At 36.6% G+C, this 26,710-nt stretch overlaps 1 protein-coding gene across 2 annotated transcripts; it reads left to right on the forward strand.

The window, feature by feature from the left end:
* Positions 1-399: 399 nt before the first annotated feature.
* On the forward strand, positions 400-26,710 carry LOC140140118 (uncharacterized). Of its 2 annotated transcripts, none has more exons than XM_072161951.1 (6): positions 400-585; positions 11,853-12,143; positions 14,305-14,745; positions 21,407-21,520; positions 22,732-22,834; positions 24,419-26,710. In XM_072161951.1, exons 1-6 carry the CDS (start codon positions 486-488, stop codon positions 24,846-24,848), a joined length of 1,479 nt encoding a protein of 492 aa, XP_072018052.1. In that variant the 5' UTR covers positions 400-485; the 3' UTR covers positions 24,849-26,710. The 2 variants fall into 2 exon arrangements, with proteins under 2 accessions (XP_072018052.1, XP_072018053.1); XM_072161952.1 differs by lacking the exon at positions 400-585 and adding an exon at positions 3,585-3,715.

Below are 26,710 nucleotides of genomic sequence, written 5' to 3' on the forward strand. Positions count from 1 at the left end.
ACATGAAGAAACCTTTACCGGCTTACAACTGTTGAACATAATGTGGGTGGGTGCGTGGGTGGGTGGGTTGGTGGTTGGGTGGTTTGGGTTGGGTTGGTGGGTGATTGATTGATTATGTCGAAATGGCTCTGTTGACTAACTTTCAGACAAATCGGTTTAGGTTGATTCCATTTAGATGTAAGTTTGGTTATGTGTAAACACAAAATCAAGTTTTTGGAAGATGAACTATTTTTATATTATATTTAGGTCGTACATTGTGGCTTAAGTGGCGTCCCATCTATAATGCTAAAATGCTAAACTACCATTTGTGTAAATATTTCCTTCCTGAACGTTGCACCACAATCCGGACCTCGACAACAAATACTTTCCAGTCAATGCTCGATTGATGTGCAACCCATTTTACTGAATATACCGATATCGGTAGGCCTATAGTATCTTAGCAGTTTGAATCGTGAACTTCATTTGCGACAATTGGTGTTTTTATAATGGATTTACTGTCTAAAGTCAAATGCCGAAACCGTGTTATTCGAATCATTACAATACTCACGTCGGTGAATGTGTTTCAATTGCATTGCACTGCATCAGGTAGGTTTATAGTATGATAAAGGAGTGTTCATAAATACTTTGGTGGGGGTTGGTAAATGTGAATATCATAAATATTTTACGTCCCGAAAAGGTGGGATCAAAACAATATATACGGTATTGTAACCAAGTTAAATATTTCAATTGTTGAAACGTTGTAAAAACGCATGGTCATTAGTCACTATAGTGTGTAAAATGAAGTGAATTTCATCTACAGTTTTATTGTATGAGCCTTTTTACTAAATCCACGAGGCACCTGCATTATGAATAAGAGCAGACATTGCGAAATAAACATTGCATATTCAAAACTGACTTCAACTTAATTCTAACTTGATTTTACCTTCTTTCGCCTCATGTTTTTATTCAAATAAAGCCTGTCACATTTCTCTAGTCATTTATACCCCGCAAAAACCCTAATTGAGGGCAAATCTTAATACTGAGTAGTTCATAATGAAATCCATTTCAATCTGCACGCATTTCGTTTCGACATTTGAAAAATCCGCCAATCAACCTCTATACGTTTCTTCGTCCAGTTCTTGAAATTTAATAAACAATACATATCTCTGAAACACATGAAGGTGTAACAATTAAAAAAACAACAACATTATAGTAGGAAGTGCCATTAAATATGGAATATTCCAGTGCCAATCAGGTTTAGACAATGAAAGTTCTTTCAACTCTACATTACACAGAGTATTCTTTCATTCAAAACACAATGTCTTGTGGCGCCCTGTTGGCTTGGGCATAGAGAACCTGAAGGATGAAAGACATCAAATTTGAGGTTGGTTAAGGGGGTACCACACCCCTTGATAAATTTGTGATTAATTGTGCATATTTCTCAAAAAATAATAACACACTGATAACCAAAGTTACTACAGTTACTACACTGGAATTTCAGTGACTCAAGACAAGCGGTACGTTATTTATAATAAGAAAAGTGGTACCGCTAGAATGTACCCTATTTCTTAACATACATGTATATAATGAACCACTTGTCTTAAATCACTGAAATTTCAGTGAAGTAATTGGATTTCTTGCCCCTATAATATACATAACTTTTGTTACCAGTGTGTAGTTATTTTTGAGAAAATGCAAAATTAGTCACAAAATCTATCATGGGGTGTAGTATCACCTTTAAGTCAGTATTGGCTCTGTAGTCTTTCGGAAAGTGGCATGCACAGAATTTCACAAGTAGGGGTGAGGTGAGGGAACGGTATGGGTTAAGTAAACAGATCCCAAATCCTGATAATGTGTCATTCCCCTCATTATTATTCATCAATCGCATAATTCTTCTCGGGAGGGGAGACACCTAAAACTTTTGATACAGTATTGGCATTATTTCAAGAACTGTAAAAACTCATGGACAAATATATTATGCGATCATTGGCGACCTGGTTCCTTTAAGATCAATGTATTCGAGTACAATGCACCGTTTGTGGAAGTTCAATACTGAGAAAGCAAAGCGTGTCCGCATTAAAGTGGTCAACTATGTGTGGGAAATGGAATTAAGAAAACAATGTGGGATATATAACTTCCGACAGAAGCGATTATAATAATAAATATTAACCTGATTTTTGACGTAATAATAGCTCTTTATCCAGCAAAAAAAAAAAAAAAAACCGATTTGGATTTTATTCGCAGGTTTGAAAAGGTTGTCAGAAAACGGTTAAATGTCAATTTATATATTTAGCATATAAAGGGTATATAACGTGTTCATAACTTACTTCAAAATATTGTAAACGTTGTTGCAGTGTGTTTTCGTTTAAAAACGTTTAATGAACTTTATATAACCCGACATTTGCTTGGTTTGCATACTTTTTCAGAAACTTTGTAGTAGTTCTATCAAGGGGCCTTGAAATAACTATGAGGGTGAAATTGGGGGAGGGCAAATCTAAGGGGAAAGCAATTTCTAGCATTTTGAAAGGGGCTCATTATTGCGTTATTTTGCTTATAAATTAACGCCAACAAAAAGTAAGCACAGATTTTTACATTTCACTTTCATGCAAAATTTTAAGTCAATCAGATGAGTGGTTGTGGTTTAAAAACCGTCAGCATGGTTTAAAGTAATGCGTGCTTAAAAAAGTGCCTAAAACGCAATTTTATGTTTAGAAACACTGAATACATAAAATATAGGCAGAATTATGCAAATGTTTTTGTCAATAAAAAACTTCCAACAGCAATCAGAGACCCAGAGTCGGATAAACATCTCTAAATTCCATCAACTGTCATTTTAAACTCTTATACCTCCACCACGTTCTTACTTAACCCATAAAGACAATGTGGTTAGGCGACGGAAAAAATGTTTTTCCTTCTTTTTTTTTTTTTTTTTTTTTTTTTTTTGTTTTTTTTTTCCTGGAGGCTAAAATTACCCTTAAATTTCACCAAAATCTGACAAATATCACACAAATCTAAAAAAATAAATAAATTTATAAACATTTTCAACCGGCCCAAAAATTGTTGATTTTACATAATTTTAGCTAAATTTCAAAATTTCAAAACTCCATGACCCATTGTCTGACGTATAGCAGTGTTTCACAACTCTGAATAAATCAAACTGGTCTAGATGGATGAAAAGTCATAGAGAATTTTACCATGTATTTAACACTATTCTACCGGTTCTGTAAAAATAAAAATGTATATATAATGGATTTGGTGAATTTGTACTTTTACGGTTTATATTATTTTGGGAAATGGGTTTATCCAATGCGAATAATGTAGTTTTCGTTTACGTTCAGGGGGTCAAATTAAGTTATTATTACAACTACTTAAAAGCTATATTTGGTAGTCTTTTGGTGGGATTAGTCCACAGCCCCAAGTGCCCAAATCGAGCAATCGCTACTGGCTGTAGATATTTCCTTCCTGAACAATGCACCTCAACAACTAGTACGTCAAGTTTAAGGGAAGTGCCTACTTTAGTAGTAACTGAATATCCTGATATCGGTATAGTGTCTTTGATTAACGTAAATGCTCGTAGCCACAGTTATTAGTTAGCTTTGAGTCGTGCAATATCACAACCCCATTCCCGGTAATTGGTGTTTTTAGTATGGAATTACTTTCTAAATTCAAATACCGAATCCGTATTATTCGGGTCTCGCATTGGTGAATGTGTTTCATTTGCAGTGTGTGGTATCAGGTAGGTTAAATTTCTTATAATAAGGCCATGTTCATTCATAAATACTTTGGATTGCAGTTGGTAAACCAACACAACATTGAGCCCCAGAGTGTTCTGCACAGTACATCAGGATAATTGGATCCAGTAAATTCTAGGACAAAAAGTAAAGATAGTGGAAACTGTGTGGAAAGTCTTGATTCCCTGTCCCTGTCCCATGCGGGATGCTGGTCGTCGGATTGTTAAGAATTTGTAGACTTTTTATATACACTATTTGGCCATCTTAGTGGCTTCTCCGTTCCCCCTTGGAAATCTACGTTTTTTAGTTCTGTACATGCCACTTACCGGTAGATGAGGATAAAAAAATTGAGACCGTAAAAAGGGGATCATAAAAAATTATTTCGGAGGCTCCCACTTTTCCAACTTCTGCAACTTATCTTTTGAAATATTTATATATATTCACAATATACCTTTTAAAATTAGATTAATCCCATCGCTTAGGTCCTTAACCATAACCCCGTATCCGTAACTGGCCCATACCTTTTTGTCCCTATTTTCTGCTATTTTTTCATCTTTCTGAATATTGTGCCCACTGGCCTCGTAAGTGCGTGACTCCATGAAGGTTTCAATGTCGCTTATATATTTTTGTCTCTTATATAATTTTAATGCAACATAAAGTCTTCCTACAACGTTAAAATAATCACTTCTTCCTCTTTTTTCTTTATCTTCTGCCAATGTTTTCTTCCCGTATTAAAGGAACTCTCGCCGGCAATTACAACATTTTTCCTTATTAGGAAAATTATTATCACATGGTTTTATTTAAAACAAACTCATATTGACCATTAAAAAACGAATAAAAACAGCCGTCTCTCAACGTGCGATATTCAAAATTGCCGAGCGCCGTAATTGTTTGGTACAATGCTGTTTCTGTAATACAATGAAGGCTGGCGATAACTGAGCACAAATGACCATGACGTCATTGCCCTAAACAATTTCGGCGCGGGAATTTTGAATATCCCGTGTTTCAGTTTCAGTTTCTGTTCAAAGTTTGACCTTTGAACTATTTATTCAATCCGTTTAGACCCCTTCCGGGTATGTGAGATAATCAACATACATAATACAGATAGATGGCGCTATAGTACAAAATACAATGAAAAACTTCACACAAATATTAAAAGATGCATACAAAGCCAATGAAAAGAGATATTTTGGAACAAATCCTTACAAAATATATGTTATGGCCTGAACATACAAAAGAAACATAAGATGCATGAATAATATACTTTACAGTTTATGAAAGCACACAAAAGCTAATGATATTACAAAATACAGATAGACAAATATATGAGGTACATTTTTAACACATCTATAATTAATACAAAATCTCTTGTTTTGAACATCGCTCCACCAATTTTGCATATCAATGTCTTTGATTCTACAGCCTAAAGCATTTTCTAGCCATATAGAATTGTGGTGATTTTGAAAAGTCCAGATATTGCTAAAACCACATTGATCCAATGTATCTTTGATTTTACAGACCCACTTGGATGAATACAAAACTGCATCAGAATCATGCATGCATTAATAAGACTGAACGTCTTACCAGTAACTATTTTGTTCCAAAAGCTTACAATTCTGTTTTTAATAATAGCACTGGAGATTTTATATCTCCCGACTTCACTATTATAAAGCATACAATTTACCGTCAGTTATTTACCTTAAGTAGTGTGCGAAGAAAATTTTTATGTAGAAGATTTCAATATGATCAGGATTTTTGAAGCCCTACACTTCGCATCTATAAAGAAGGATAGGCAAAACCAACTTATCGAATAGGTTATTTTGTAGCCTTAGTTAGAAGAGCAAACATGGCATGCTTTGCTTGCGACACTTGTTTACAGATTGCTTTTTTAAAACTACCATTAAAATTGAAGACTACACCTAAATAAGTATACTGCGCCAATAAAGTATCCTTACACTGGGAAAAATAATCACAATTTTCAAACTGGACAATATTGGGGTAAATTTGTTTTTTTAATAGATGCACTATCTAATCCTGCACATTATGACACCACATTGGATCCAATGTGACTTCAAGAAGCAAAATTACAGGCACTTGATTAGACGAAGCTCCCGTTTTAAAAGTGACAAACTGGCCTATTCAAAACTCCACAGACTAGACATATGGTTTGAGAGTGGCGAATGGCTAATGTATACACTTGGCTTTAATTTAGAACAAAAGGAACAAAAGAAACCTGAAATAAAAGAACTGACAAATAAAATAAAAGTTATGAAAAGTACAGTGAAGTAAAAACTGAAATAAAAACTGCTTTAAATAACGCTTCATTGGCGAAACTGTGTTGTCTCTTTGGTTGCGCTTGTTGCAATCTTTTTGCATCTTGTATAGGCCAGTTTATCACTTTTAAAACCGGACCTTCGTCTGTTCAATTGCTTGTAACTTTACTTCTTGAGGTCACATTGGATTCAATGTGGTGTCATAATGTGCAGGATTAAATAGTGCATCTATTAAAAAAACAAATTTACTTCAATATTGTTCAGTTTGGAAATTGTGATTATTTTTCCAAGTGTAAGGATACTTTATTGGCGCAGTATATATTCATCACACACAGAAATTAATTCATTTAATTCTTTTACTTACCACGGTTAAACACAACAATTTTGGTTTTGCTTGCATTGATGGTTAAGTGCCATGTAATTGTGCAAATTCAGAGCTTTTTGATGTTCATCAACCGTTTCAGACAAAATTATGGTATCATCAGCATAAAGGAGCACATATAATTTAAGCCACATTTCAACGTCATCGTCATTTAGATGCCTGGTGGTTTCATCATTAATATAATTTAATACAGCAGTACCATCATTTCTAAAAGAAGACTCAAGGTCATTGAGAAATATTGAAAATAGGAGTGGAGACAAGTTTTTACCTTGTCGAACACCAACATTGCAGCTAAAAAACTCAGAACAATAATTGCATGATTGAATACAAGATTCTTTATACAGATTAGAGAGATTGCGATTTTCCAAACGTAGACGTTTTTACGTACGTTAACACGTACGTTTTTACGTAGCTATGTATTGCAGTGAGGCCACATACTTTACCAACGCAACTGTTGTGGCGCTATGTCCTATAGTCAGTCATCTGGTGATTTATTTTGCATGAAATCAGCCCGGGGGTAGTCGGTGGGGTCAGGGATCAATAAAGGGATCTTAATCCTCTCTACGTCATACATAAATTCGCCCAGTCTCATTTCCCTAATATTAAATTTTTAAAAAAATGGAATTTCAGTTCGGCACAGCTGGGCCTCGAACCCACGCCGCTGCTACATACAGAATACAGAAGTCCAGCGCATGCACTAATCCACTGGACCACATGACAGTTCGGTAGCCATATTGAATTTTAAACATATAGACGAATCCAAATACACGCATTCCTACACCTGACTAGCAGCCTTTAGTTGGGTAGCCGTCGGCTATAATGCACTCAAAATGTGAAATGATTCGGCCTTGGCGGAAATTTTAAACTGCATTCCATCACCCGTTTTACACCTTCCGCGAAAACACAGGTAGACAAAAGAATAACACAATACAGTTCCCTTCGACAAAACACACAGCATGGTCTATTCGTTGTTAAAGTGACATAATAATCGGATTAACTATACGCGGTATCTATGCATTGATGTACTTGAGAATAAAAGGACTATGTATATGAATAGATGCGACGGAATTATCTCCATTATATATATTATTAGCTATTATTCTATTAACCCTCCTCGTCCTTGCATCTTCTCTAGGTGTTAGGCGGCTTTTATTTGCACAATTGGACCCTCAAAACACCAGGTTGGTGCTAGCGGCTACCGAAAGATGTCCGACCAAATCCTGACCATGACTTGGCTACTTGGATTCGTCTATAGGTTATAGGCAACTCCAACATTGATCGGGTATAGGCCACTTGACATGTGACGTCATTGCCCGGCAGTATGCGCGCGAATTATGACAATTTCCATTGTCCTTTACCCTGCAGTGTGCGTACGCATCGTAGTTTGCTCAGGGCACGTGTATTTCAAATCGCCCACCATATTTCATATAGTACAAGAAGGCCATTGAACAGTGTAGCGGTTTGTTTGAGCATATCGACGATATTCATATTAGCATAATGACAGTGCTCATCAGTTAATAGCCACTTGGTGGATAGATGGGCATTATCAGCTATCAAAGAGATGTCTTATGCAGCTGCCAATAACGATAGAGGCTTGAAAACATTTTGTTATAAACCCAAAAGTGATATAAGGACAAAACTGTGCATGTTGGCAAGGGGGTGACACTAAATTCACGGTTGTTCTATTAGCAACGCAAAATCTATGAAAAATTCAGCTGGTTTATTAGCTAGAAAGTGAGACCAGTTATCGATCCGTTATAGCTCGTTATGAATAATTCATGTTCGACCCCTTGGATCATGTTAATTGAGTTTGGCAAATAACAACGTTGTTAGTTTTGCGAAATTTGCCTGTTCAATGAGAGTATAGCGCGCCCCTCATACATCTGGGCACAAAACAGGCGAAAACGATCCAGTTTAATGAAATGGCGGACGGGTATTCCCATCAGGCACCAGTGATATGTTTTTTCAAAGAAAGTCTACTAATTTGATATGAAATGACATTTTGCAATAGCAAAGTCAAAATTAGGACTTGCTGTCAATAATATGAAGGAAATATGTGACAGAGGCAAGGTGGGAAATACAAGTAGTATTTAAGTTATAATAACCTTTGATACCCGACCTGACCTTCCATCATGGCGCCTTATTCGTCTTTATGTATTTCTATTATGCTCTCAAGTAAAATAAAATACCAATCTGCACTGAGCAGACAATGTTACTTGGCTCCCAGCATGAATTATTGATTTTATACGGAGGTAAAGAAATGCACAGTGTATGTGCATGATGTGCAAGCATACTCCAAATATTTACGGTAAATCTGAATAGTGGTCAAATGTTGATATATCATGTGTTCGGGAAATCACGTGGCAACATTTTAAGATTTCAGGCTTGTTATGCTAGTTGTTGGCCATTTGTAATCTTTATGATTTATCTTTGTTAATTAACATATATTTTAAATGCTTATAAATCGTGGTTGGCTGACCATGATATCTGTTAAATTCAATGTTTTATGAATATAATTCTACCACGCAGAGGGGTCACGCAGCAGAATTTCACATCACCTGACTTAGCTAGATTTCGAAGCTCTGCTCTTCAAATTCATGTAACTTTCAAAGTTTATACATTTAATATATTTAATATGATACTAATTTTTTGTTATAACCAACTGGTACACGAAATATACTAGCTTATTACCTATACAGAAAGGTGATTATCAGCCTTCACTCAGCATATTGACATGCCCGGCATATGCAGCCATTCTCCGTCTGGATTACACGACTGTCGCCCTCAATACGTTTGGGCACAAATTTAAATAACAATACGCTATTTACATATCAATGCGGCCTCATGCTAATTAAAGCTGCCCCATCCAGGAGTTCATCTATGATGTTGGTACTTGATTGTTTGGATTCGTATATGTTGAAAATCCCTTGTAGTAGTATTTTTTATGTGTAGTGTATATTGTTTATAAATTATACAGCTTTTCAATTTTGGGCATTAATGCTCTGTTGCACTGTTTTCATCAACCTATTTTATCGTAGTGCATTTCTTATGTGTGTGAGCCGAAATGTCGTGGTAGATTGCAATCATGCTTTTGTTGAACTGCAGTGAAGGACACCGGTTCAAATTCTTTGTTTGGAGCCAATCGATAAAAGAATGCAGGGCCTCTATAAGTTAAGAAGTGACGTAATAATCGCAATAGATGAATACAATGTTTGAATAGATCGCCCAACCATGCCAACACAAGCAGATTGCACTAATCACCTGTGTATGTCTGCAAACATAGATTGAATACAATACAGCTCTTTTCAAAAATATTAATCTTATAGGTGCGAGTGAACATCCTTTCTTTGACATCTATGGTTCAATGCACAGGTACCGCGTGAACGTTGTAGTGCAGGGCGATATAATAAAATTGTATTCATCTATTGCTATGGTAGTTAATCCGATTAATTATGTCACTTCTGCGGTGAATAAACTCAGCTTTAATTCACAATGACTCATTTACATAGGCTTTGGCAAAAGGTCGTGTTCATTAGCTTGAGATACTCTAGCTAAAATACAGGTTTACATTTACTATCTTACATTATCTTGCTGTATTTCAGCTAGAGCGCCAGACAAATAAATAAATAAATAACCCATCAGGAAGTGTGCATATTTGAACGTGTTCTAATGTTCCTAAAATATCTGAGCCAAAATTTCCTTGCCCTCCCCCACCCAACTTTCGACCTGCAAAAAAATGCTTGCCCCCCCCCCTTTTGACCTGCCAACCAATCTTTGCCCCCCCCACCCCCTATAATACTTCACCACCTCGGGGATACACAAAGTTATTGCACCACCCCTCAGCTCTACAAAAACACATGATATTTTGACTATAACATTCGTAGAGAAACACTCGTTCTCTACGTTTCCTTTACCTAGACTCGAGGTAAAATCAGCCTATTTCCACGTGGAACCATGGTGGAACGTACGTTTTAATGCTACGTTGAGTCCAAAATGTCAAATCGCAAGGTAATTTTTTATACGTAAAGTATCACACACATTTCAATAGACAATCTCTGCGTCTGAATATTGCGTTTAAGTTTAGTCCATTTTTAACACATCGCTGTACCTTTATTATAATGATTTGTTACAAACAAAAGGATCATAATAATAATTAGACTTTCCTTCGTATGTTCATTATCTTTGACTGTCTTTAACATATTGTGAAATGGACAAATTTTGTGCATTTTCAACGATGTATCCACGTCGATTTCGCACGTGGAATATCTTCAAAAATAGCCAAATACGTGACCTCACTTCGATACAGCAGAGTGGTTTTGAATAGATCAACGTACGTCCGATGTCTACGTTTGGAAATCGCAATCTCTCTAATATAAATGAGTGTGATAACTTTGCCATTGATACCATTAGCAATCAATTTTGACCACAAATCAGATCTATTGATCAAATCGAAGGCTTTCTTATAATCGACAAAGGCACAGTACATTTTTTTTCCTCTTACTTAGATAAGATCAATGATACAGTGTAAAATAAACACATGGTCCATAGTGGAATAGTGTTGAGAGACGACTGTTTTAATTCGGGTTCTTTATGGTCAGTATGAGCACATGATTTGTGCTTGATAATTATTTTCCTGACATGTAGGGAATAATGTCGTGCTTTCCGGAGACTTCCTTTAATATGTGCATTCAGTACCCTTAACCATAACCTCTTACTTTTGACCCGTCCATCTACCTTATTTGTCCGCCTTGTCCTACTTTTCATATCCCTTTTCCTTTCTTTTTTGCTTTATTCCGTAATATTTTGTCCACTTGCAACATTAGCACGTATGTACGTGGCCCTGCATCGTTTTACGCGAGCGATAGCGTAATGCGCATTGCTGCACTACACAGGCGGCGTTATTCGAGCGAAGCCACTTGCAAACGGGAGTATTTTTGATAACAAAAACTCACCTTTTCACCGATTTTGGAGCTTAAACTTGACAGTGTTCAATCAAATATAGTTTATTGCTCTTTCCGTATATACTTCGATCTCCCGTATGAATATAGCTTTTTAGGGGGATCCAAACTGACGGAGTTTTGCATATAGTTCTAGGGGTATATGGGCGGATAAATCCCCTAATATTTTCCCGGGTGGTCCATAAAATCACCCCCCCCCCCCTGTATGTGGATTTCTGACCAAATTAATTTCACATTTGGCCATTTTATCCCAAAAAGTGCAACTTTTTGCGTGCTTCGCGCGAATTAATTTCACGTTTGCACCATATTTAGCTACAATATAGTAATTACGGGCATTCGTACCATACAATTGTTATGTCGCCAAAAGTTGCGGGATTCACTATACTTTAAGTCATTCCTCCAAGCAATTAGGCCGCATTTTAAGGGATGAACCAGTGAGTAAAGTTTTTGTCTTATAAATCTTCCAGCCCCCTCCCCCGGCCTAGCTAATCGTGCATAAGATCATTAACTGTTAACATATTCCACACAGACTCAAACGAAGATTATTTGGGCTGCTTCATCGATAGCGGAGTGTTCCGTGCACTACCCCGGGGTAAATGGGTTGACGATGCGATGACACTAGAATTGTGCTTCGACCAATGTGGATCATTTGAATATGCATACGCAGGACTCCAGAACAGCAGGGAATGCTGGTGTGGCGACTTCAATGATGACTACGCTCGTTATGGCGTGGCAAGTGAAGAAGAATGCAGTTTCTTGTGTCTTGGTAATATTCAGCAGAAGTGCGGAGGAGCCTTCAGGAATTCAGTATATGGACTGCGTAAGTTGAATTCCTTTTGTGGATGCATGTCCTACTTAGTTTATATGTGTAAAGACTTATATTGTCAATATCGACGCACTGCCATTTTGGAGATGACGTGTATGAAGGGCTGTTAATTAAGGGCTCGGATAGCAAGTTTATTTCGAGGACTTTTAAATATCAATAATAAAAAATCAAATTTTAACAATTTACCAGAATGCAAATGATATGTCTGATGTGCTCTCATGTCCCAGAAAAAAATACTGTGCAAACGTTGCTATCCGAGCAACGACCTTTTTTTTTTATATATATTTTTTTATTTGAACAGCTTTTTTCCAGTTATCAATGATGTTGTTAATAATTTTGAAATAACAAAGCCATTTGCAGTCACAGTGGCGTAGTTAATGATTGAGGTGCCCATCTTATTTGTTTTGGGTTTTTTTTATCAATAATCAATATTATTAATGAGCCAATTACATTAATGAGCTAATGTAATTTTTGCAAACATTTTGCTAAAAATGAAAGCATAAATGTTCAGGGTACTTTTATTTTGCAAATTTTTGCCTTTAAACTCAAACCTAATGAATTCTATGTAGAGTTTGTCTATATCCGGGTACCTTATGTCGTTGATTATGGTGTGGCGACTTGTAGATGTCACATGCGTATTTATAAAAGCGCATTTATAAATATACCCGAAGTACACTGATAAAACCATAGCATCTGTTGTGATGCCCTTCATCGATGAGGCTAACCAAAGGAAACATGGTATGCCAGACAATACAAACTACATCGCTACCACCGCATTCCGCACTGAAGATAGTATAGCCTAAAGGAACCCTTGCCACTTCCAAAGAAGGAATATACACAGATATCCTACAAAAGGTCAACGACTGGGAAGTCCTAATGGATGAAGAACACAAACAAATAGTGTTCCCTCCCGTAAATAGCAGAGACAGCTAAACGTCCCGACAATACACATTACCATCTACTCTGAGAGCACAAGAACAGTAATTTAATTCTCGCTATTCGCAATAAGGGCGCCGCCAGCGGTTTGCGATGTAATCGTGATGTATCATGGGAAAAGGTCGACATCAAGTCCGCGCAATACGAATATTACCATGCTATTACATAGGAACACGTGACAATATTTTTTAGTTTGTCAAAATAAAGGTATTACACGCGAATCGATACTCAATAATACTTAATAATGTGATTTGAAATGTGCACAATTAATTTTTTCTCTATCGATTTGCGTGTAATACCGTTATATTGACAAACTAAAAAATATTGTCACGTGTTCCTATGTAATAGCATGGTAATATTCGTATTGCGCGTATTTGATGTCGACTTTTTCCCATGATACATCACGATTTTCCCATGATACATCACGATTACATCGCAAACCGCTGGCGGCGCCCTTATTGCGAATAGCGAGAATTGAACTCACTGCTCCAATGGAGTAGCACCTGTCCAATGCATATACCAAGGAAAAATTGCAAATATCATAACCTTGTAGCTGAGTGCGAGAATAGAAGTTGGTGCACCCACTACTTCCCAACTGAAGTAGGAAACTTTTAGGCTTTTACAATACCTCACTGAGCAAATGCCTTGCAGCTTTGGGAGTTCCAAGTGGGAAGAGAACAATCGTCATGGACACCACCTCCATGACTGCAATCAGAGCTAGCTACGTTATGTGGCTATGCCGTCTAAACAAAGCATTCAACCAGATGGACTTAACGTCACCAATAAAGCATTTTGAGTGAAGAAGAGTGGCGGTTGAGCGCTCATTAAACCGATTTAACCCACCAAAGTCTGGTCCCAAGTCCTGAGACCTCGATAGTGACGTTCTACCAATGAAAGAACTATTCCTCAGTGACACTTTTCACTACACTAGTATATACCTGCTGTCTTACATCAACCCAGGTCGACCATTGCAACGGTGTGGCATTTGCTAGTGTAGATTAAGCCCTGTTATTCATTAGGTTAAGTATTAGCTGATTTTGTTTGTTTGTAAGTAAAGAAAAGAAACACGGCTCAAGGAACTATTTCCAAGCCTTCAAAAGAGGAAACTACAATGGAGTGACCATCATAAAAAGGTGAAATAAGGCTCTGAGGTGACATCGCTGGTGCTATATCAAAGAATTACTTCTGTGTTATTGTTATTTTATCTTCTTTTCTTTAGGATTCACCACCAACATGACCAGGGTAAAGTTGCAGAGCTTTGATTTCAGCCAGCAATATAACAATGTCGCTTACCAGGATGCCAGTATCTCAAATAAATATCGCGAGGCGCGTCCTTACATATTGCTGGACCAACCTGGTAGAAGCACTGTCACCATGACCTTTCCAGTGCCCGGTGCTGATAACGTAAAAAGATTTGTTCTCGATTTAAACCACTGTAGCACATCAGGAGGAGGCATTATTAACGTAGCCGTCAATGATATTATTGTCATTCCAAATTACCTTGCTCCAAGGTACCATTTTGGAACCGAAAGGTTCTATTTAGCGGCTGACAGTTTCATACCAGAGTCAAATGTTTTGACCATTCAGCTTACCAACAAGGGCGGCCATTATTGGCTTTCTGACGCTGACATCTATGCTGAGAGACATGTTGAAGAAAAAGGTAAGTTGATTTCTTATTATGTTTCATTCTTCATTAAGTTTATTAACATTACTAAATGTGACCTTGAAACAAGAAACCCCATAATCAACTGTAATCAGGGAGTTGACAGTGATTCGCCGATTCTCCAAATTTGGCCAAATTTGCACGCTACGGTATGTTGTACAGAAGTCGCCGCGAACCACACAATTTGACACCCGTTTGGAGGCAGCCATGAGAGAGATTGCGGAGAGGCGTTCACTGCAAACGCCATACGGGTTACGAATTTCTGCATTTTGCGGTAGAACGTCATAGTCCCGTTCACATCCAAACTAGCCTCCTACACAGTCAGTTTGTGTCGGTCCTAACGCTCGTTGTTCCTAGTATCTTCGTGATAGCCGCATAGAGTCTGAACCAAGACTACGTGTAAACGCAATTGCAATCATGATGGCGCTATGCTGAGACAAATAATCTAAAGGTAATAGGAAGCACCCATTGATTCACCTTGGGTGCATCGAACCAGAGAAGATTATCTTCTTTCATCGAACTACTGGAACTACTCTCCTCGGTATTGATATGCAAATACGACTGGCTGTATCTATAATGCTCTAAGCATTCAGTCCAGATTAGCTATATTTGAGTTTTGCGGGTTATTGGAAAATGAGCATAGGCCTATGTTCACACGTGTATTATATTTGTCTAAATAATCTAAATAGAGTTTGGTGTTGGATGCCTGGGAAGTCTTGGTGTATATTATTCGAATAACAAGAAACAAACTCCATTATCATATAAATAATACCCTGTTTACTTTCTAAAACAAAATGAAAATAGATAATCTAATATGCCTAGTTCGATTACTACCCAGCAAACACAAATATATTACAGAAAACGTTAAATATCGGGTTAAAGGTTATGTGAGGGTCAAGGGCATTAAAAGTTTTAATAACATTCAAAAAACCCTTTGTTCTAAACTTGCTGATAAACGTTCTAACACAATAGACACTTAAATATGTTTGCCAAATGATATTTTACTATATAGCATTTCGAATTTTGGCTTAAAATGCTGTTGTATTATTTTTTCAGTATAACACGAGTTTTCATGATTTTTATATGTTATCAAAACGTTTTAACTAAAACCAAAAACACGTGCATTATCACGTTTTAAAAACATTTTGTTGCTGAATAGTATCCATAAGCAAAACACTTTGATTTTTGGACGGCATTTTCCACACACAAATGAATAGGCAATCTGCCCGTTCGAATTCGCGTCGAAAAAAAGCGAAATTTGTTCACTTCTTCTTGTCTATACGAGATCAAATTTGAACCCCCAAAATGGATTTTATTACATGTCGGACTCTACTTGTTCTATTAGGGTACTTTGATTCGTTTCATAACATGATAAACATAGCATTTTTCTGCATTTTATAATGCGTTTTTTTGTCATTTTGGAACGTCATTTTTTGCTACCAACCGCAACGTAATCGCCTTACGGTAATTCCACGATTGACCAATTCACAATAGATTTCACCCTCTAGAGGGCATAATAACCGATTTTCGACTAATGTAGCTTGCCGTTCGCGTTCCCGTGTCACGTTTCACGTAAATTTCGCAAGCTCTCTATGGTGTGCTCACGGCCCTGCAAGGTGCTAACACTTCAAAGTGTTCATAGTTTCGGTCGCTGGGGTTCAAATCCACGCACAGGCATGGAATACGTAATATGTATCATGTTCGCTTCTGTCTAGCGATCAATAACCTGAATAACCATTGTGTAATTCAATTCAATGCACAAGCTCGTACTACACCACATTTCGCCATAATACATTCTAGAAATGCTTGCTGTTAGAATAAGAAAAATTTTAATGCTAATTTATTGCACATTCTAGGGAAGCGTGGTTACCTTTTTAAAATAACCGAGTGAGAGGGTTTTCAAGAAAATATTTTTCCTGTCAAAACTGAAGCATTCTCTGTATTAAAGAAAATATGAATATTAACTGCACATCATATATAACGATTCGTGATACCCAATTGTGGCACATTTGATGTCGTTTATGAGGCAGAGAATTTTATTTCAATTTTATATAAGCCAAAATATTTTTTTAATTGAGCAAGAATAAGGATAGAAAAAACGTTGAAAAATCTATGTATAAATAACATTAGACCCGGCAAAAGATTACTGTTTCGTTTTTATGGTAATCTAATCTTTTATTTCCTTAAAAAAAAATTGTGGGTCTAATGTCGAATATTCACATACTTGATCAAAACATCGAACGTGTATACAAGAAAATGGTAGGTTTTTCTCTATAGTATTTTACTGACCATGGAAATGTACTGAGACACAAGCACGTGTCAAAATCGATATAATGTATTGTCCATATAGACGCCCAGTTATCATGCTTATCGTTGGATTTGTTTGTATAAAACACGCAGTTAACAACGATTGAGCGCTAATAATACACATAAATGTTTTTATTTGAAATAAAATTCCAAAATATGGTACGTTTTCTGCCTTTGCTTGTCACGTGGTAGGCCTATGTTGAAGTTGCGATTATATCTTCAAACAAGTTTCAAATGAATTCCAACAAGACAAGTGGACGAGTGGTCTAAGGCGCTGGATTCATAGTGTGCCCAAAGCAGTCAGCCGCCGTGAGTTCGAACCCCACCTCCGCCAAACTTTAATGAAGTAAAATTAAAATTAAAATTTTACTTTAAAAAAATTTCATATTGGGGAAATGTGACTGGCAGAATTTATGTATGGCGTGGAGTGGTGTGAGCTCATGTGATGTCAATCGCATACAATATAACCCGTGATCAATAATGAACGTTGGACAAAAGACGAGTTTACTGAAGCGAAAAATTATGTACATGCAGATTCATCATTTGTGCACATTGCCTTGAAAATCATAAAAAGCGATTGCTTGATCAACCCAAATGATTTTATTAGCGTTATTCCTAAACCAAATTTCAAAACCACAAAGTGGTTTTCCTGACTTTTGACCCAGAAATGTATGAATTTGATGAGAAATTGCAGAGAAGATGTAAGGAAGAGGAGATTGATCCAGCTATCCTCAAACAAACTATGTGTGAGACCGCTCATTCAAAGTAAATGATGAATCACCCTATTTAGCTGCTTAACAATAGAATACTACAATGGGGTTTGAACCCGGACCGGGTGTGATACACGCAACTACTTTTAGGGATAGGCCATAGATTGCATTTCATCGTACCATGCATACCATACAAGCAGGCCCTGTCATTCAGTCAGATTTCAGATAAAATATGACTGAAGTTCCATGATAAATTACAATTTTCGTCGCTTGTTGTCACTTTCAGCCTCTATCATTTGTGATAGAGGATGTTGTCAATTATCAGAATATCTTTATTAGGTTTACAGGAAATGACCGGAAAATACATAAAAACTTGAAAATAGAAATGATCAACAATCATCACTTCTCTAAAAAATCCTAAAAATGTCTTCTTTAGAAATGTATAATGTTAACAAAAAAAAGGCGGACTTGGGGGAAATTTTACAACACTCGATTTCTTTCTTGTATTATCCACTTGTGGTATCCCATCCAAGAAAGAGGTCCTTAATACACGCGTTTCATATTTTTCAACAAACTCTCTATAGAAACATTCGAAATATTTCCAATTCTGGAGTGAAAATCGGTCGACCATGAGCGGTCTCACACATCACATCAAAGGCTACTGCAAGTGGACGTCTAACAACTTGAGAATAAAGGACTATGAATAGGTGTAACCAGATTACCTACGGGATTATCTCAAGTATATAATTCCGTTAACCCTCCTCTTCCTTACATCTTCTCTGGAAATTGTGATTACACACGTTAATTTCATCGCAATCCAAACATAGATAGTCATGTTCATGGAGAATGCTACAAACTGTTGTATGTTTTGCCATTTCGTTTGTCTATAGGGAATAATGTTTTATCGTTAAAATCGGACATGAAAACCTATCAAAAACACGAATGGTCTGATGCTAGAATCTTGGCAAGGACACTCTTTTAAAATAAAGAAAAATATATCTGATTGATTGTGTGTGACTTTTGAGCGTTAAGGGTAGACGAGGTATTGTTGGTCGAAGCAATCTAAAAATCGATTTTCATTATCAAGATCAATATATTATTGAAAAATAACACCTTGATGTTTTGCAAAAGTTCATTCTACAAATCGTATACTATATCGTATGCAAACGTGGTTAATTTATTGTTGTTAATGAGTTATGTACGTTTTACAAAAGTGTTGCTGTTTCAGCCCTCTTTACAACGTAACTCAAGAACCGTAGCACCTATAAAAGTATATCTGTGATATTTTAATTCTTCTACACACTCGCTATGAATTGAGCAATGCAGTTTTTGCCAAAGCTCACGACCATTTGTAAGATTCTGTGAACTACCAAATCACAACAGTTTAAAATAATTAGTAACCTTAAATGCTTCAAAATTTAAAAATGAACCAAATGCGAGTTACTATGATCAACATGACAACAATATTCTTGAAAAATAATTATTGATAAAAAAAAAAAAAAGGTTAACAAATGGTTTGAATACATCGCACGACCTTATTGTATCTAGAAATGTGTGCAAGTTACTTGTCAATTTTTGCCAGAAACGAGCTTTTTCTACGGTTACTGACCAGTTCATAAGCGCGATATGGGATATTCTTTACCCGAGTTTACTGCCCTCTGTAGACGATAAGGCTTCGAACTCTTATCAAGGCGATCTAAGAAGTGCAGGGCCGTGTGCTACCGGGTGCTAACACTACCATGGCTTCGAGTACAGTACGCGTTCCAAACTGTCAATCATCGGGAATCAATCACCTCGAGCTTGACAAAGATGATCTAAATGGACTATCGCCAAGTCTTACGTGTAGGCGCGAAATTAAGGTTAATTTTCGTGATTGAAACGGTATTTTTCTAATATTGGACTGGATATTGGGATTGTTGGTCGATTTGAAGTATTATTAAATTAAGTGCATGGATGCGCTAAAAATATTATTAAAAGTATTAAAAATAGCTGTCCAACATTTGAAAATATTGCACTGTAGTAGGCTTGATAAAGTCTAACCGTGGATGCAGCAAGCTGCGATTTTACATGTAATTTTCATTACCTAAACACGGAGCACGGACGCGATGCAGCCGGTAGAAAGCGCGGTAGTGTTCCAGGCCTACGCGATGGCAAGTTAATGGCGGCTTCCATAGTTTTATTACTTTTTATATAGAGTGACACTTCCCAATCGTATTTATTCCCTGCTGTAATCCCAAACCTTCCTTTCCTTTCTGGAGGTACCATTTCAGAATAATTCGTATCAGAATAATTTTATTTCCTTTTTTGTATAAACAATGGTAACTTTTTGATATAAGCTTTTAACGTTGACTTTGGCATTTTGCTTTAGCCTGGTCCCATCAGGACTCAATTGTGACCCGTTCCGACAAAACCAAGAACAAGTTGCATTTTGACATTTCATGATTTGAATAAAAATGTAAGCACCGGACAATAAGCTTTAAAATGATACCAAAATGTACATGGTATATGCACTTTTGAAGTAACCAAACAGCCTCCGTGGACAGAGTGAAAAACGGATACATTTCTTTAAAAGGGCATATCTTCAACAGTTATGAGCCGATTGAAATAATTGTTTCGGTTTATTAAAGCTAACGGGTAAAGGCTTCTTTATATACCAACATATACTTGATCAACTTTTCTGAAATAGGAGAAAAAGAGGGCGCAATGAGGGGCCTCTTTTTTTTGGGACACCCTGTATGTCTTTTTAAAATAACAGATAACCTGTAGCTGATGTAGCTTTATAACGTTAATGCATATTGTGCATACGGCAAATATTCTGGTGTATTGTTTCACCAAAATATTTTCTTTACCAGAAGTCATAGTTAAGGTCTGTAATATTAACGTAATCCCCTCATACCAAGGATCCTATACAAAGTTTTAGCCCAATCGGGCAAACTGTAACATTAACCTCGGATGAACCCGGTTTGATTTTTTACGTATTTCATACGAGGCATCGATATTTGTGATATAAACAACTACTCGTAGATGATGATCAGATAACAGTTGACATCGCATGGACACGTTTGATTTTTTTACATATTCCCTAGGAGCCATGCCATATTTGTGATATAAGCAACCTCAACCACTTGCACTTTTACCATTTAACAACAGCCCAACTTAAAAGGTGAGGTGTAATTTTGCACCTTAATTTAGCCCGTAATTCCAGGGCTACACTGGAGTCGAACAGTGGTATTCGGATGATATGATCACTGTCTCATGAAATGTGCGTCTTTTAAAAAAATACCATGTTTGGCATTATAGATATACCTTTTGGGGTAACGTGAAGTGACGAATGACGTGACAGCTAATACATTTTCGGTCAAATTTTTTGTTTGTTTCTAATTGCTTGCATATTGTAAATCACAGTTCAGGTGTATTAAGTCCGATATTCGATGATGATCGAAGTAATTAGCATTGATTTCAGTGCTTGATCTGTAGCAACACGCGGCAGTGTTTTTGAATAAACGCAAACAAAATGATTTTATAACGATACCTAACTTAACAGTCACATTAAAGTTATACTTGACAACATACAATAGTTTGTTATTCTCTGTGTAGTTAGTTTGCAAATTTTCATTTAAATTCAATGCTTATCTCAACAGGGAGTATTTTGTCTATAACAGATGAATCTACGAGTGAAACAACAACAATTGGTCCCATGCCCAAGACAACCAAGTACTATGCTTTGCAGACCACAGCACGCACAAATGCTCCAGGTATAATTCATATGAAGTGTACTTTGTGACAAGATAAGATTTTGTGAATTTTTAAATCATATATTTACACCTGATGAGAAGTGATAAGAACACACTTTCTGTTATTGTATCTTAAAGGCCCCTTAAGTGATCCCGACTAAAATGCATAAAGTGAAGGATAAGTCATTAAATGTGTATTGTTTAAAAGATAAATTTGGCACGAAACTAGAAAAAACATTGGTATTATTAAAAGTTGAAGCCCCGTTCAAATACATGTAGCTGATTTCCTTACAGTTTCATTTGAAATGTACGATTTTTCTTGTTTAACCACTAGCAGACTAAGCTACTGACAAAGGTGCCAAAACAGAATTTTGATAACTATTGCAATATTTCAAATGAGCAAATCACTGAATGGGCTCATAACGTAAGTGTAAAAGTAATTTACCCAAACGCAATAGACAATACGGTGTTTGTAACATCCATGCAGGAATAAATGTTTTCAACAAAGCCAGCATGTTCATTATAAAAGATGTTTGTGTAAACATGAATTATTCGTAGTTTTGGTGCAAAATGCTTCATTTTAAAGGGGCATTTCGTGATCCACAGCCTCATCCCCCCACTTTTCTCAAAAAAAGTTGAGATTTTTATATCGCTGGAAACCTCTGGCTACATAATGTTTATGTTCAAAATATCTCTTGCAGATTAATTCGTTTAGCTAAGATATCGTGAAATTTGAATTTCGTTCTGGTGCACCAGAACGAAATTACAACGCATTGTCTATGGAGCAGTGTAATACACATAATCATGCATAACTCGCAAACGCAAAATCTGAATCAACTGAAATTTTCGGAATAGGCTTTTTTCGTGGATATGTACTGAAACATGTCATAAAAAGAGGATGCTAGGATCACGAAATCCTCCTTTAAAAACTTTAGTTGTTTTGAAAAGCACATCATGTAACCAATGAATTCTCTCTGGGGAGACAACAACACGTACAGCCCCCTGCGACGGCTCTGACTGCTATCCTTCCTCACTAGTGACAACAAAACAATTTCAAACCTTTGCAAAAAATCAAGATATTATATCTGGGATTTTTGCGAAGGTCAAATAATGATTCCATTTCGGTAAACACGTTACGCCGAATGTGCTCTTTTGTCGGTATACCGTGACTGACAGAAAATTGAAGGTAGTAATTATTAATTAATAATTCTATTTGTTCTTTGAATTACCAGATGCGTCTACTCTAACATCACCAATAATTATCGGAGCAACTACTGCAGGAGTTGGGATACTTGTAATCATATTAGTGATCGGCTTTGTGATATATTGCAAGAGGTAAGTGAGTGCAATTTGTCATTTATTGCTACGGTAGCGTAGCGATAAAGGATCAACTCTCACATTTAAGGCCCTAGCTACTATGGGCTATTTGCGGGGAGGAGATAAATTTAAGTGACCGCTTATGGGTTCGAATTTAAACCAGCCTAATAATGAAGCTCCCGTGGCCCAGTGGTTAAGGCGCAGATCTCGTAAACCTGAGGTCCTGGGTTCGATCCCCAGGCGGGATCACTTTTTCTACTTCTCTCCTTTATTATTTGCGACGGCGAACCTGGTGAAAAATTATGTTTATTGATCGACTCATAATCGCATTTTGATGTCATTGGTTCGAATTCCTGCAGCGCGGACGTTTTACCATTCCTTAGAGGGCGTGTTTGTCGAAGTACACGATTGTTTGATGGCATGTAACACTGAGTCATTTAAAAAAAAAGTTGAACAATGATGGCCCTGTTTATCTAACATTTTGTTTTGCATCTTTACAAGGGGTAGATACTTGTAAAATAGTATAAAACATCAGCAAACAGACCATCAAATGACGGGAATTTTCAAAAAACTCTTTATCATAAATAAATTGTTTATGTTAATAGCGCCCTCAATTTGCACAGAAATACACAATTAGCACAAAAAAGCAGAACAAGATGGATAATTTAATATAAAAACGAAAATCTATGTTCAAAATTGCTACAAAATATATGTGTATATACAGTTTATTATTGCGATAACTGTTGGTAATATTCATGTCTAGAATTAAACATAATAATATTTTGTACGTAGTATTATTATTTGTTTCTCTTATTTTTTGTGGTGAGTGTGTAATAGGAATTATATGGTCCACGATTTTCTTTAAACTCACACTGTAGCCTTTGTCATAGACTTATTTTGCCGAAAGTAATCCGTTAATTTGCATTGCCTGTGTGGTACAGTTGCGTTTATGTGCGCATAACGTTAATCCTAGTCCGAAACTCCGCTAGTCCGAAACGCCGCTAGTCCGACTATACGAAATCCCTACCGTGTTTATAAAGCCTTGTAAATAAGAAAGGTGACTTACTCAGGTGAAAGAGAATACCCTCAAAATGGGTAAAAAGAGTAATAAAAATCCACTTCCTGAGCGACAATTCTACGACCTTTGTTGTTGGCATTCGGGCAGCCGGAATGTAACTCATATTCTGATATGTAGTAAAATGTAACATTTACGAAAACACCCATTGATCAAACATTATAAATCATTAAATCACGTTTGGAGAATGTATGGGAATTGCAGCGGTTTGTCCTCAAAAAACTTCTTTGCTTTTTCATGACACCATCTAAAAGCAACAACTCGATATGGATATGGAAAGTTCCGTTATAAGTATCGCCAGTCATGGTCAACCTCAGACCAAAAGAAAGGAAATAGATCCTGCACAAATTACCAAGATTTTTTTGTAATTATTCAAACAAACGTAGTCATGGTATTAAGACCACGATGGGCAGACCCCCCCCCCCCCCCTTTGGTGGTTAGCATCCCTTACGCACTTTCCAGTTACAAGTTTGTTACAGTGTTACGTATTACGTAATACTTTCTGTTTTATTATCATCTATTTTCAGGCGAAAGAACCCAGAACTTCAAGAACCTCCCGAGTATGAACCATACGCCATATATAGGCCTCCTATAGACGACTTACCGCAGCGTCCAGTCGTCGACATGTCTGGCCCTTCTACGGACGACTCATCTCAGCATCCACCCATCGACACATCTGGCCCAGAACTTCCAGGACATCTTCCTGTAGCATATTCCACATATGTTACGGACGACTCATCGCAGCATTTACCCATCGACACATCTGACCCAGAACTTCCTGGACATTTTGCTGTAGGATACTTCACATATGTTCCTCCCGATAACTCATTAGCTGATCATCCACACGTCGACTCATCATACTATGAAATTCCATTAGAAAACATGGGAAATGAAAATTTGGGTGATGATGTCACAGTACCAACCGACCAGGATGGCTACATTGAAGTGATTGCTTAATGCCCATCCTATAAAAGGGGGGAAGGTAGTGATGGGGTATCTATCCAGATGGTTAAATTGCAGAAATTAACCAATATATGGCATTAATTTATTATGAACCATCTTTTACTTAAAAGTAATAATGCTGGTAAGCGTACATTCTAAATGGAGCAGTTAATCTTTGACATAATCTTCCTGCTAGTACATTGTACTGTATTTGTAAAATTGTAATAACATTTATCATTAACTAAAGAATGCCACTTTTAAAATACCTGCTTGCTATTCTTTGGTAAAATGTTGAAATTATTGTACATATAGATATCTTTTAAATTTGTCGTAATGTTTATTATTTAAATTAATGTGCAGAACTGTATCTCACATTTTGCTATATTATTTTCATAATATTATGTTATGTACTTGCAAATCATTGTTTTGACGAAGAAAGGGGTACCCTGCCTAAAGAAACTTTAACTAAAAATAAAAAAGTAAATGGCCTTTTGAGGACTTTTCAAACCCTTTATGAAAGTACACATAAAACTCGGAATTTCCCCCTAATTGACCCGGAACCATTTTCAAACAGACATGGTCTCTGTGTGGGCCTTAAAGATGGAGTCCAACGGTCAGTAATACATTTCATACAGGGTGTCCCTGAAAGAGAACTGTATCGTCGGAAACTGATTTTTGGGTACTTTATCGCATAATACAAACGTAACTAAATCACTAATGATGTTGAGGAACATATCAGCTATCGCATATACTTTTTGAATTTTGACAATTGACCGCTCCGTTTTTGAAATAATTTTTTTTTTACGAAAGTCCCTCATTTTCAAGCCTTTCCACGGAGTCAATATCTATCAATGACAACAGACGTATGCGCTGATGATGAGCAGTGATTAGGCCATCTTAATTGTTTAATCTTAATAGTTCGTCTCAAAGCCCAAATAGCGGTTTTAATTTGCGTATCAGTGGCAAGAATACACCACCTTTTCATATCTCAGGGAGGTTGCACTGTGGTCAAAATGAAGAATAATGTTAAGTAAGATTTATACGCTTTGGGCTATGTGGACGTCTGATGATGTCAGACGTGATATTTTTGTGTGGTGGATCGGGAAAAAAATAAAACGGCGGAAAAAACTGAAATCTACTCAATTCAGAAGGAATAACGAGAAAAACGGGCGATTTTACTAATGCGCGTGGGAGTTTTGAGACGAATTATAATTTAAAATCAAGATATTTAAATCCGTGGAAAGGCATAAAAATGAGGGAGTTCTTATATTTCAAGAACGCGTTCTTGAATACCGTTCGAACGGTATGGTCAATTGTCAAAATTCAAAAAGTATGTGATAGCTGATTTTTCCTCTACTACACCAAGTATTTAGTTAAGTTACGTTATTATGACGTTAAAATGTCCAAACAATTAAGTTTCTGACGATACAATTCTGTCCACTTTGAAGTATATACAAAGTAAGGTACGCATATTTTGCGTTAGCGTATCGTGTGTCGCGTATTAAGACGCTCATGCATTTGTGTGCGCCTAGCAGTGTGTTAATTCCTTTTGACATTACGGCGCGCAGAAACTGCGTAATTTACTGCGTCCTTTACTAACTTTAAAGTGAACAAACTGTAGTTGGAAATTCTTTCTCACTTATTTCCTACTCAAATTGTGATTTTGCTTCATAGAAACAATAGCTAACACTTAAATTAACTTAAAATGTAAAACAGAATATTACTCGAATTCCAAAATCTCGCACAATTTGAAATAAAGACAACACATTGACGGAAGTCCTCTGCTGACCATCCTCTAGAGAGGATGGAGTCTATATGTATTTTTTGACCGTTGGACCCCACCATAATGCTTTTTAGGGGCTGTTTAGCAGACTGAA

The sequence above is a fragment of the Amphiura filiformis genome, chromosome 18 (genome assembly GCF_039555335.1).
Source record: "Amphiura filiformis chromosome 18, Afil_fr2py, whole genome shotgun sequence".
Lineage (NCBI taxonomy): Eukaryota > Metazoa > Echinodermata > Ophiuroidea > Amphilepidida > Amphiuridae > Amphiura > Amphiura filiformis.